At 36.6% G+C, this 14437-nt stretch overlaps 1 protein-coding gene across 3 annotated transcripts in view; it reads right to left on the bottom strand.

Annotated features, from left to right (window-relative positions):
• Nucleotides 1-14437, bottom strand: part of CPNE8 (copine 8) — a 278744-nt gene that overhangs the window by 162322 nt on the left and 101985 nt on the right. For all 3 annotated transcript variants that reach the window (NM_001098085.2, XM_010805078.4, XM_010805075.4), the window contains exon 6: nucleotides 10223-10299. In NM_001098085.2, coding sequence (NP_001091554.2) covers nucleotides 10223-10299 — 77 coding nt within the window. The remainder of the gene's footprint in view (nucleotides 1-10222; nucleotides 10300-14437) is intronic.

Genomic DNA, 14437 nt, shown 5'->3' with positions numbered 1-14437 from the left:
TCAAATAACGCTTATTTGACCAGGTCAGAATACAGAATATCTGACCTGGTCAGAATACAGTTACAAATTACTTTTGTGGAAAAGTCTTAAGCCGTTCTCATGTTTCACAATTAGAAAAATAGTTTTTTCACCACAATAAAAAAGTTGCAAAAATGTTCTTTGGAATGGATAATTCTTCAATATTTAACTTTTCATACATGATATTATTTCCATCATTTTTTCAGGAACAAAGGCCATTCTTAAAAACAACTTGCATGACCAAAAAAAAAAAAAAAAAATCAGCCTTCAAAGTATGTTTTTAATCTGTTCATTTCTCCTTATCTTCTTAGTCTGGAGTACTTGTCTTCTCCAAACTAGATTATTTCATCAATAATTAAATAGCTGATAATTCTTTTAATCACCCACAATCTTCTTCTACAAAGAAGGGAATGAACATCTTTGAATAAAAATCATGAATTTTTCAACTGCATCTATGATAAAATTCAAAGTATTAAAAACAGCCTAATTTTTAGTCTGTACCCTAATTTTCATAGCTTAAGTGCATGCTATGGCCTTTCAGTTATGTCTCAGTCTTTGTGACCCCATGGACTGAAAGCCCATCAGGTTCCTCTGTTCATGGAATTCTCCAGGCATGAATACTGGAATGGGCTGCCATGCCCTTCTCTGTTTCATAGTTTATATCAATATGTAATTATACTTATTTGTCATTATTTTTCAATGACTAAATGGAAAACTCCATGAGACAGCATAGAAGGAAGATTATTGAGTGAGTCAATTTAAGAGACTTTTCTTAAAAGATATTGACTATATTTAATAATGACAAAAACAATAATAATAACCACTATTAAGTGTTTATTAAATTCCAGTGTTATCCATGACAAATGTATTATATTAAGTATTTCTACTTCTTAACAACAATCCTTTTGAAAGTGTATTATTCATATGTTTCAGATGAGGAAACTGGAGCTCAGGAATTTTAAGTAATTTCCTCGAATTATATATCTATGAAACCCATGTCTGATTGCCCCCAAAGTTTATGTATTATCAACTTCACTATGGTGGCTATTTACTTATCTATAGACTAAATTCTTCATATTAAAAATGTGACATATCCCCTGTCCCTGGGATTCTCCAGGCAAGAACACTTGGAGTGGGTTGCCATTTCCTTCTCATATGCATGAAAGTGAAAAGTGAAAGTGAAGTCGCTCAGTCCTGTTTGACCCTCAGTGACCCCATGGACTGCAGCCTTCCAGGCTCCTCCGTCCATGGGATTTTCCAGGCAAGAGTACTGGAATGGGGTGCCATTGCCTTCTCCGAGACTAAATTCTTCATACTAAAAATGTGACATATATATATGTGTGTGTGTGTATGTATATATATATATATAAAACACAAATGTATCAATTTGTAATATTACATAGCAAGTTAGTAGCAGAGTTGGGATTTTAAACATCATCTGATTCCCAGACCCATATTTTTTCTAACAAAATAAACCAGACAGAGTAACTGTATCAATCTAATTTTTAGAGAACTTAATAAAGTCAAGAAGACTTTGAAAGTCAAAATTTCATCCCAAGTTGACTATATTTTCATATGCAAAAGTTGCACAATAAAGACATGCACTGCTTTATTGTAAATTTGTATGTGGCTCACCTTTAAGACTAACCATTCTTCTATCCTTCTTTGTACTCCTCTTCTTCCTCATGTTGATTCTGGACCTTTATATACACTTACCACCTCAGCATAGCATTCAGGGCAAGGCTACATTTGAGACAGATCTCTAAGCCAACGCTTTAAGATTCTAAGGTCTCCCTCAAGCCCTATTCTTTTATTTGAATCTTCTGCCTTACTTTCAAGCTCTCTTTCTGGTTTATTCCTCTTCCCAGATTTCTCCTGTTGAACTTAAGCATATAATGGGCTCTACCCATGTGGCTCAGCTGGTAAAAAATCCGCCTGCAATGCGGGAGACCCGGGTTCGATCCCTGAGTTGGGAAGATCTCTGGAGAAGGGAAAGGCTACCCACTCCAGTATTCTGGCCTGGAGAATTCCGTGGACTAGTTCACGGGTCGCAAAGAGTCGGACACGACTGAGCGACTTTCACTTTCACTTCATTTCACCCTTGAACTCTATGTTAGAACTGAGATTCCAATATCAATCAGACAACTAAAAGCTACTCTTCCAATTATCACCTGCCTTCAAGTTCCTATCTCTGTACTCTTCACACCTCTTAGGACACTCATGAATCCCTCTTGGATCCCTCCTTTATTTCTACTCATTGCCAGGTCACAAGCTGCTATAGTCAACCTATAAAGAACATAACCTTTCTCTGTAGCCAAAAGAGCTCTTGATTCCATAACCCCTGGAATTTCCCGTCTTCCCCAGAGTAAGAATCTTCTTTCTAACCACAACTTGTCCCTACCTTTTTACTTGATTCTTTTATTTGGAATCAGTCAAGTCTGGATGTGAGTAACAGGAACAAACAGGTATATTACATTATAAATATAATAAATGCTTTCCTTCCAGAGAGACAATGGCAATCATTATTAAACTGGTGCTGATGCTAGTATTTTGGAAGGTTTTGCAGTACCATGAATGAGATCTCTAAAGATAGAGGTTCTCTGACAGATTTCTCTGAAGAAAACTGGCTATAATCTCACAGCATGAGAAAACACACTGCTGAGTGGGTTTAATGGTACATAATAAAGGGATGACGTAAAGTGGATGAGTCATAGGAAGACACAGTAAATGTTGCAGATAAATTAAGCAGCACAAGACTCACTTCAGGAGTTCACAGAAAAGATTCAAGTGTAGGATGGAATACAAGAAATGTAAAAAATGTGTTTGCTTAAACATGAATCCAACAGGAAACACTGTTGGAAATTATGAAAATTATGAGATACTAGGAATTCTTCAACATCAATTTTTAAAAATTCCACATAAAATTTCCTATAAAATGCTAAAAATTAATTTTATTCTCATAAAAATGAGAAAAATCTACTTTTAAAAGTGACAGCAGTAACTAAAACACAGAAAATGAATTGAATAAGTTGAATAAGTTTATATTCAAATTCTGATTATTTAATAGGTTATCAAGCTATGTCCAAGAAACCATTTTTCCTTTGTAGTCAACATAACAATTTTCCAAGTCTTGATTAATAATAAATAATTTAAAGCTCTAGCATTGTTCAGTGCATAGGAGAAGGAAATGGCAACCCACTCCAGTGTTCTTGCCTGGAGAATACCAGGGACAGGGGAACCTGGTGGGCTGCCGTCTATGGGCTCACACAGCAGCAGCAGCAGCATTGTTCAGTCACTCAGTCATGTCCTACTCTTAGCCACCCCATGGACTGCAGCATGCCAGGCTTCTCCGTCCTTCGCTATCTCCCAGAGCTTGCTCAAAACTCATGTCCATTGAGTCAATGATGCCATCCAACAATCTCATCCTCTGTCAACCTCTTCTTCTGCCTTCAATCTTTCCCAGCATCAGGGTCTTTTCTAATGTGTCAGCTCTTCACATTGGTGGCCAAAGTATTGGAGTTTCAGCTTCAGCATTAGTCCTTCTAATGAATAATAAGGATTGACTGGTTTGAGCTCTTTGCTGTACAAGGGACTCTCAAGAGTCTTCTCCAAAACTGCAGGTCAAAAGCATCAATGTTTCAGTGCTCAGTCTTCTTTATGGTCCAACTCTATATGGACCTTCGTCAACAAACTGATGTCTCTGCTTTTTAATATGCTGCCTAGGTTGGTCAGCTTTTATTCCAAGGAGCAGGCATCTTTTAATTGTGTGGCTGCAGTTAGCAACTGCAGTGATTTTGGAACCCAAGAAAACAAAGTCTGTCACCGTTTTCATTGTTTCCCCATCTATTTGACATGAAGTGATGGGACGAGATAACATGATCTTCATTTTTTGAATGTTGAGTTGTTAGACAACTTTTTCATTCTCTTCATTCACTTTCATCAAGAGGCTCTTTGGCTCCTCTTCACTTTCTGCAATAAGGGTGGTGTCATCTGCATATCTGAGGTTACTGATATTTCTCCCAGCAACCCTGATTTCAGCTTGTGCTTCATAAAGCCTAGCATTTCACATGATGTACTCTGCATATAAGTTAAATAAGCAGGGTGACAATATACAACCTAGACGTACTCCTTTCCCAATTTGGAACCAGTGCATTGTTCCATGTCCAGTTCTAACTGTTGCTTCTTGACTTGCATACAGGTTTCTGAGGAGGCAGGTGAGGTGGTCTGGTGTGACCATCTCTTTAAGAATTTTTCACAGTTTGTTGTCATCCACACAGTCAAAGAATTTTGAGTAGTCGATGAAGCAACATGTGTCTTTCTGGAATTCACTTGCTTTTTCTATTATCCAACAGACATAGGCAATTTGATTCTGTTGTTCCTCTGCCTTTTCTAAATCCACCTTAAACATCTGGAAGTTCTTTGTTCATGTACTTTTGAAGCCTGGCTTGGCGAATTTTGAGCATTACTTTGCTAGCGTGTGAAATGAGTGCAATTGTGTGGTAGTTTGAACATTATTTGGCATTGCTGTTCTTTGGGACTGGAATGAATACTGAGCTTTTCCAGTCCTATGGCCACTGCTGAGTTTTCCAGATTTGCTGGCATATTGAGTGCAGCACTTTAACAGCACCATCTTTTCAGATTTGAAATAAATCAGTTGGAATTCCATCACCTCTACTACCTTTGTTCATGGTAATGCTTCCTAATGTCCACTTGACTTCACACTCCAAGACGTCTGGGTCTAGGTAAGTGATCACACCATTGTGGTTATCTGTGTCATGAAGATCTTTTTTGTATAGTTCTTCTGTGTATTCTTGCCACCTCTTCTTAATATCGTCTGCTTCTGTTAGGTCCATACCATTTCTGTCCAAATCCATCTTTGCATGAAATGTTTCCTTGATATCTCTAATTTTCTTGAAGAGATCTCTAGTCTTTCCCATTCTATTGTTTTCCTCTATTTCTTTGCATTGTTTACTTGGGAAGGCTTTCTTATCTCTCCTTGCTATTCTTTGGAACTCTGCATTTGGTTGGGTATATCTTTCCTTTTCTCCTTTGCCTTTAACTTCTTTTCTCAGCCATTTGTAAGGTCACCTGAAACAGGCATTTTGCCTTTTTGTATTTCTTTTTCTTGTGAATAGTTTTGACCACCACCCTGAACAAGGCCCTGAACCTCCCTGCATAGTTCTTCAGGCACTCTATCAGATCTAATCCGTTGAATCTGTTTGTTACTTCCATTGTATAATCATAAAGGATTTGATTTAGGTCATACTGATTGGCCTAGTGCTTTTCCCTACTGAATTCAATTTAAGTGTGAATTTTGCCATAAGGAGTTCATGATCTGAGCCACAGTCAGCTCCTGGTCTTGTTTTTGTTGACTGTATAGAGCTTCTCCATCTTCAACTGCAAAGAATATAGCCAATCTGGTTTCAGCATTGAGCCTCTGGTGATGTCCATGTGTAGAGTCTTCTCTTGTGTTGTTGAAAGAGGGTGTTTGCTATACCCAGTGTGTTCCCTTGGCAATTTGGCAGTCCCTTGGCACTGGTCATACTAAAATTCCAGGTTTCACATTTAACATCATTTTTAAAAAGGCCATCTCTGAGGGTATATTATCACACAACTGCAACTAAGAAGCGACAGACATTCTTCTCAATACCTTAGCCACAAATAATTTAAACTAGGCCATTTATAGAGAAGAAAACAAGGGAATATTTTTAATAACTTATAATATAAATGAGATACTATTTGGAAAACAAAACTCTAATCTAAAACACTAAATCATTTGAATCATGTTAAGATAAATAATATATGGGACACAAGTTCACAATGAGCCATTTGTATTAATTGCAGGTAGATTATCTGCCTCAGGGGGTGTCCTGTGCTACTATTCTTAAGTCTATACCTAACCACACACAAAAAATTGCCTAACTCTTGAACAAAATTGCCAAAGGTAATAGCTGCAGGAGAGTTTACAAATTCTCTATCTCCAGCTGTGAGAAATAGACCATGAAAACATCTTTAATGACCATCCTGCAATGTTATCTTTGCCCTAAACAGCTAAGTCTGGCTAGAGCTGTTCACAAGGGAGATGAAAGATGGGAGAAAGCAAAACGGACTATGAGAAATAGATTTAAGATCTGCATGTTAAATATATATTATACTATTTGTCCAATATGAACTTCATCATTTCTACCAGGCTTTCATTTATTCCACTGTTTTTATATATCATGTGATAAAACAAGAAATCTTTAGAAGTTATCAGGGAAAATACTTCCCTGACTTTGCATCAACTCCAGTACCCAACCTGGCTCTATCTTTTCTTCCAAAGCCATTCCCTTCTGCACTGAAATGCCATATCTTCCAATCTTCCCATCTCTCCCTACCATCTATCCATTAGATTTGTTCAAAATAGTCAAATACATGGAAAAAAGGTGGCACTGATCAGGAGATAGCAGGAAAAAGTGTGGAATCTGAACACATCCATGGAGGGCACCAGCTGCTATGAAGCCTTACTTAGACACTATGAGCAATACAGCTTCACTTTTGTCCTCAACCAGCAAACCATGCTCTTTCAAACAAAAACTATGAATAGTTTAGATTGCTTTTCATTTGAAGTTGAGGTAAAGAGGTGGCATGCCATTTGAATAGAAGTTGTATCTTTTTTCAAAGAACTTGAACTTCCAAGACCCAGGACAGAATGCTTAGCCAGTGTACCTGGTTCTTTAATTCACATGTTCCCCTTTCTCTAGACAAATACCTTTCTCATAGCTAGAGCTTTTATTTTTATTTATTTTTTTTAATTTAAATTTATTTATTTTAACTGGAGGTTAATTACTTTACAATATTGTATTGGTTTTGCCATACATCAACGTGAATCCACCACAGGTATACACGTGCTCCCCATCCTGAACCCCCCTCCCACCTCCCTCCCCGTACCATCCCTCTGGGTTATCTCAGTGCACCATAGCTAGAGTTTTTAAAGCTTCCCACGTGGCACAGTGGAAAAGAATCCAACTGCCAATGCAGGAGTCACAAGAGACATGGGTTTGATTCCTGTCAGGAAGATCCCCTGAAGTAGGAAATGGCAACTCACTCCAGTATTCTTGCCTGGAAAATTCCATGGACAGAAGAGCCTTGTGTGCTATACTCCACAGGGTTACAAAGAGTCATACATGACTTAGCACAGATACACACACAGAGTTTTTAATAAAAGCCAGTATTTTCTCAAGTAAGAGGGTGGGTGACTACAAAATATTTGTTTGTGTGTTTTATCTAATCCAGTATCCACCTGGGTTGGAGTAACTGCTCAGGTGAGAGAACATGTTACATGATGTTTTGATGAGTAAGTCCAAAATATCCTTCTGCTAGCAAGCTAAATGTATCCACTTGTACTGTTGTACTATCCTATTTCTGATTAATCTCCTCAGAATCCTCTCATCCCTTTCCTCTGTTCTCTTTATCTCAAGTATCTAATTTAATTCCTTCATGTAATAGGCCACCACTCTACAATTCTTATAGTTTTTTCTTTGGTTCTTTTGATAGCCAATTTATTTGCTATACTCAAACTCTACACTTCATTACCCATTTAGTACTAACACTTGCCTAGCTAAACTTATTTAGAAAATCAAAACATTTTCCACAGTTTTAACAATAAGCCCTTATTGTTTCAGCCCCTTCCTTAATGTGAATGTATCTGGTAAGGTTGCCCAATAAAACCTAAGGGAGACTTTGAATATAAGGTTAGTTACACATACTTAAAAAGTGAATGAATTACATCTTTTTCAATAAGGTATAATATTAACACTTATGATAAACTTGACTAAATTACAAAATATCCTATAGATAAAACATGCAGTTATAATGATCCATGTTGTCTGAAAAGGTTCCCAAGGTTTTGCTTCATTTGTGCTATTCCAGCCTCAGCAGAAGCTTAGAAAAATCTAAAGAGCATTTTATCCTTTCTGATTATGTAAAATCATTATGACTCAATTGTGGGCAAATACTCCCCTACAATTGGCATATTCTGCCAATCATTACTCCAGGAATCTTCACTCCATAGCATGAATTTGCTTCTGTTGGTCTTGTGTAGTAGAACTTACTGAATTAGTTGAATAAGGACCACATCTTATACTACATTCTATTTACGACATACCCCAGTCAATATAATAACAACTTTTTGCACGTTTCAAGACTAACATTTTTTATTATTTATTTATCTTTCAAGGCTAATATTTTGCATGTTTCCATCTGGTCAAAGCTATGGTTGTTCCAGTAGTCATGTATGGATGTGAGAGCTGGATTATAAAGAAAGCTGAGCACCAATGAATTGATGCTTTTGAACTGTGGTGTTGGAGAAGACTCTTGAGAGTCTCTTGGACTGCAAGGAAATCAAACCAGTCAATCCTAATGGAAATCAGGCCTGAATATTCATTGGAAGGATTGATGCTGAAGCTGAAACTGCAGTACTTTGGCTACCTGATACAAAGAACTGACTCACTGGAAAAGACCCCGATGCTGGGAAAGACTGAAGGCAGGAGGAAAAGGGGATGACAGAGGATGAGATGGTTGGATGGCATCACCAGCTTGATGAAGGTGAGTTTGAGCAAGCTCTGGGAGTTGGTGGACAGGGAAGCCTGGCATGCTGCAGTCCATGGGTCACAAAAAGTAGGACACGATTGAGCGACTGAACTAAACTGTACTGAAGACTAACATAAAGCTTTTTTCCACTGGGAAAATTTTATGATATTTAAGAGTTTTCTGAAATGAATTATGATTTCCTTTTATGGAAAAAATAAAATGAAATAAAACTGTTTAATAAAACTAGCAATTTAAAAATATGAGTGAAATCTTAAAAATCTCTGTTCTGTTACTCTGAAATAAAAATTTTACATTTTTACTTCTTTTGTTTTCTCTCAGAGAATATTAAAGGCATAGTTAAGGTGGCATTGAATAGATAATACTGATTATTTCTTTTAGCAAAAGAAAGGGTGTTTTAGTAATTTTCTAAGAATGCTTATGGGCCTATCTCACTAGTCTAGACAATGCAGTAAGAATTATATATGCTTAATAAAAATATTTATGTTTTCTTTATAGATTATTTATCATTGGTTTATTTAAGTGAGCATAAATATATGTGAACCAAATCCTATAATCCTTCCAAATCCTACAGTGATATAAAAAACAAATTATATGTGAAAATAATGTTTAAAAGGCAGTTGGTATGCAAAAGCTTTCCTACTGATATTTCACAATAATTTTCTAAGAAAATCAAGTTATAAATAAAAGAAGTTAGAATTTATAGACTTCTTATTAACTGAAGAAAAACACATTAAGTATAACGTTTCATTATATACAGAGAATGTGAGAATGACGCTTTAATCACTTCAATTTTTGATGTCAAAGGTGAATACATTTGATGGGTTTTGACATCACTATATTATGAGTTTGAGATTCTTAAAAGATTGGTGAAGATAGAGACTTCAAAACTCCCCAAATCTTTAGACACTGTGGTTCATTCTGCAGTTGCCTTAGATCTTCCTAGATCTTTACATGTTTAAAAACAGTTAACTGAATCCAAAACATCAAAATTTAGGGATGGGAGAAGAAGGATGAAGAGAAAAGGAAAAGATTAGGGAGAATGTCTATAGTTTGTTTACTGTCTTATATGGAACTAGAGAAAATAGATCAGCCTATGCAATTAATCTGGAAAATAAACATTATTTCCATAACTGAAGGTGAATATGAAAAGTATAATTCTTAGTGAACATCTTTTCTTAACATTTATACATTGCCTTCTTTTCAGACAAATTTTTCAGTAAAAATTATTATTAAAATCTCAATCACTAAACATGCATTTATTAAACATAAAAGGTGGCACTACATATACTCATTGGCTCAAAGAAGTAAAATCTTGTCTTTAAAAAGTACTGTATCTAAGAAATAATATTAAAACCAAAAGGAAGACAACATGTTTTCTTGCTTAAATTTTCTCATTTCATTTTGTGAACATTTTGTAGCATGGCATATGACAGCTGAAATACAAATTATCCTTTACAAAAATGTCAAAATGATTTGTTGGAAGTAAAAAAACTCAAGATTTTAAAATGCAGTTTTGGTCTACAACCACATATTCATCAATTCCAAACTTCCAAAATAGAAAATGAAAAGTTGACATTTCATTGTCTAAAATTAAAAAAAAAAAAATACTTACACTATGGACTTTTCCAGGCGACTTCCCTGTGAACCAACAATCTCCCCCAATGTACAAAACACTTGTCCCAGAAAGTCCTAAAATAGATAAAAAGATTAAGGCGCTTAAGTTCCCAAACTGTCTTTACGTATTCTGTACATCATATCTGCGTTGTTTTCATTGTTAAGATATTGAATTCTCTAACTTCCAATAATAAACAAAATGAGCTCAAAATGCATGAATTTAAGCATATGATTGTCCCCTAAGTTTGCACAGCCTTCTGTTCTTTTAATCACTAAGTTAGTTTGTTATTATGAGTGCTCAGACATTGTATTTGCTTTCTTTCTCTTTTTTAAATGAAAATGAAAATGGAAAACAAGTTCCAGGATTTGAATTCACAACTGAATTGACTTGAGATGGCCCTGAAATTACTAACCTTTTGTCTGAGAAGGCAAATCATAAACGCACAGGGCAGTGGTGGCTAACACTAACAGTGCTACTTACAGAGAAGCAGTGTGATAGCACGGCTACAACCAGGATCCAGAGTCACACTGCCAGATGTCTATTCTAGCACGACCACTGACCATTTATGAAATGGCAGTTATTATGCTGTCCAGTTTCCTCAAGCACGTAGTTGCCCCCTTATAGAGCTATTGTGAGTTCAATGAGTTATTATTGCATGAGATGATATTTGTAGATACTAAGTGCCCCCAAATGGGTTAAGTATAATATTAAATCTTATTTTCAAGACTCAGAATAACCCTGCAAAATGAGAGGTTTCTTACTAATACTATTAATAAATTTCACATATAAAGAAACTAATCATCTAAGAGGTTTTCCTTCATGTTTTAAGGAGTCAATGAATAGCAGAGATAAAACTAACCCAGATATTCTGATTCAAGGCTGAAATACTGCCTAAAGATTTGAATATCATAAATACAATGCAACTCCCCATGTTAATAAAATAAGGGTTCCAACACCATCCAGATATGTGCGTCAAGAAAACATAGAGGTGGTTCAGGGAGAAGCATATCATTGCCTGTGTATGATTCCAAGCTGCCTTAAAGGAGAAAGTGGGAGATCTGTCTAAGCTGTACTGTGAACTGGCCTAGGAAAATCCCTAAGAAAGAATGATGGCAAACAAAATGCTGTTTTAAGTTTTACTAAATAAAACTTTTAAATACCTAACAAGCCATAAAAGTAAAAACTGTGTTATTCACAGGAAGCTACCCTAAATCTCATGAGAGAAAAAAAGGCCACTGTAGACTAGGACAGTCAAGGGAATATTTTTCCTAAGTACGTAAGCCTTGAGAGCCATGTAGGATTAGACTACGAATAGGAGAGAGTTGGAGCATTGCAGTCCTAGAGAATAAATCAGAATAACAGACAAGGGTACAATGAAAAAAAAGAGCAGACCTTAAATAAAGGGCAGAAACAGAGATGAAGAACCAATACTGTGGTGAGCCCTCTTGGCCAAGCCAAAAAAAAAAAGCCTTAGAAGCAACTGGCAGCCTTTCAGCAACCTTTCAGCAAAGCAGGGACACCATTAGAACAGTGGATTCACATGATTACTTAGCTACCAATTTGCAGAAAGGACTGAGGAGTGAAGAAAAATCTGAAAGTCAGATCAATCAAAAGGCTAAAGTAGTTAATAAGAAGCAAAGTGTTAAGTCTCAAGCTAAAGTTGTAAAAGACACTTGGGAAATGTGCAGAAAAATGTCAGGATTTGGTGTAAACTGTACTTGCACTTGGACCTCCCAAGTGGCAACAGGGGTAAAGAACCTGCCTGCCAATGCGGTGAGACATAAGAAATGTGGATCTGATCCCTGGGTTGGGAAGATTCCCTGGAGAAGGGAATGAGAACCGACTTCAATATTCTGGCCTGGAGAATCCCATGGACAGAGGAGCCTGGAGGGCTACAGTCCAGCAGGTTGCAGAGTCAGACATGACTGAAGTGACTTAGCACACCGATACTTGTACATAGTGGGGGTGGGGCAATGAAGAGAGGGAGAAAGAAAATAAATCTGGATTTGGATCTTGATTGCTGACAGAATATCAATACTTTCATTAAACTGCAAATCATTTTAAATTTTGCTTTCAAGTAAGTAAAATGTACTTCAGGTAAAGGCTTGACACATTTAAATTAAATATCCTTAAAAATAACATGTCTTTGCCAACTTCATAACAGACTTTACAAAAGTGTCTATGGATTTTTAAAAACAAACATAAATTTTTCTAAGTCACACTGTACATGAGAGCTTGATACTAAAGATTTGAAATGTCATTGGTCTTCTAGGTCAGCAGCAAAATATACATGGGGATTCTACAACTGTTTTCTAAGGATATTAATATTGATGGGCAGCTGTTCATTCTGCATATTAAATGGATTTGGTCAATAAAAGAACAAGTCTCACTAAAAGCTTTTCACTGCTGTAGTAATTCAAGAAAACAGAACAGATATATTGAACATTCCATATAAGAGTCCACATATATAATTTAGCATAGAACACATGCATATCATCATAACTGAACTAAAAGGAAATAAAAATAATAAAATCAATAAAATGAGCATCAAAAAGATGTAGTGTGGACTGAAACATTTTATTGCTACTGCAATAAAGTAGCTACTGCTACTGCAATCTCTGCCCCTAAATATTATGGTACTTATGTAATTGTTTTACATCTGCCTATGTTTGTGTAGTCATGATGTGCATACAATCCATGTGCTATTCATAATGCAAAAATCAGCACATAATATTTAATATTTGTCAACTACTCCTTGCGTTGGAAAAGGTCTACTGAATCCGTTTTTCAGCCAGTGTCAGGGAATGTTTAATTTTAAGGAGTCCTGTATGTTGTTTTCTGTTCCTCAAGGGTCCTCTGTTCCTTATCAGTTCCTGGAAAACAGGAACGAGCAGAGCTGCACGTAGTTCTCAGGACTGAGGTCATGAGACAGAAAGCATATGTGGATTCCTTTCAGTAACTTTTTACTTTTCTGTAAAACTACTTAATCATATTCCTATTTCTCAAGACATGGATTGTCTTCCGGCCCTGTGACAATTGTTATTCCACTAGTTACTGTTGTCATGGCCCTGTGACGATTGTTATTCGCTTAGTCACTGTAGTTATGCATCTGGTTTCCGTGTTTTTGCTCAAATTTATTTTTTGCCTAAAGCTTCCTTGTATAACAATATATACACACATGCTGCCATGAATAAAGCACCCTTGTTTCACTCAAGACTTGGGTCCCCCACGTCCTTCTTTTCATCACTTTCTTTTCCTCGACTTCAGTCCCCAGGTCCCGGTCTGTAAAGACCACAAGTCAGCTCAATGGTCTACATTCCCTATGCGTTTTACACAATACTAGTAATTCATTCAGGCAGTTCAGCTTAGTGTCACAGTCATGTCTGACTCTTTGTGACTCCATCACTAAAACTAGAGCTTGCTCAAACTCATATTCATCGAGTCGGTGATGCCATCCAATCATCTTATCCTCTGTTGATCCCTTTTCCCCCTGCCTTCAATCTTTCCCAGCATCAGGGTCTTTCCCAGTGAGTCAGTTCTTCCCATCAGGTGGCCAAAGTATTGGAGTTTCAACTTGAGCATCAGTCTTTCCAATGAATATTTAGGAATGATTTCCTTTAGGATGGACTGGTTGGATCTCCTTGCAGTCCAAGGAATTCTCAATAAGAGTCTTTGCCAACACTACAGTTCAAAACCATCAATTCTTACACACTCAGCTTTCTTTATACTCCAATTCTCACATCCATACATGACTACTGGAAAAACCATAGCCTTGACTAGATGGACCTTTGTTGGCAAAGTAATGTCTCTGCATTTTAATATGCTCTCTAGGTTGGTCATAGCTTTTCTTTCAAGGAGCAAATGTCTTTTAATTTCATGGCTGCAGTCACCATCTGAGGTGATTTTCGAGCCCCTCGAAAAGAGTCTCTCACTGTTTCCATTGTTTTCCCATCTGTTTGTCATGAAGTGATGGGACTAGATGCCATGATCTTCATTTTTTTAATGTTTCATTTTAAGCCAAATTTTTTACTCTCCTCTTTCACTTTCATGAAGAGGCTCTTTAGTTCTTCTTTGCTTTTTGCCATAAGGGTGGTGTCATCTGCATATCTGAGGTTATTGAAATTTCTCCTGGCCATCTTGACTCCAGCCTGTAATTCACACAGCCCCACATTTCGCATGATGTACTCTGCATATAAGTTAAATAAACAGGGT

This window comes from Bos taurus, chromosome 5 (assembly GCF_002263795.3).
Source record: "Bos taurus isolate L1 Dominette 01449 registration number 42190680 breed Hereford chromosome 5, ARS-UCD2.0, whole genome shotgun sequence".
NCBI lineage: Eukaryota > Metazoa > Chordata > Mammalia > Artiodactyla > Bovidae > Bos > Bos taurus.
The sequence above is the reverse complement of the archived record's forward strand: the minus strand, read 5'-3'. Positions and strand labels throughout refer to the sequence as shown.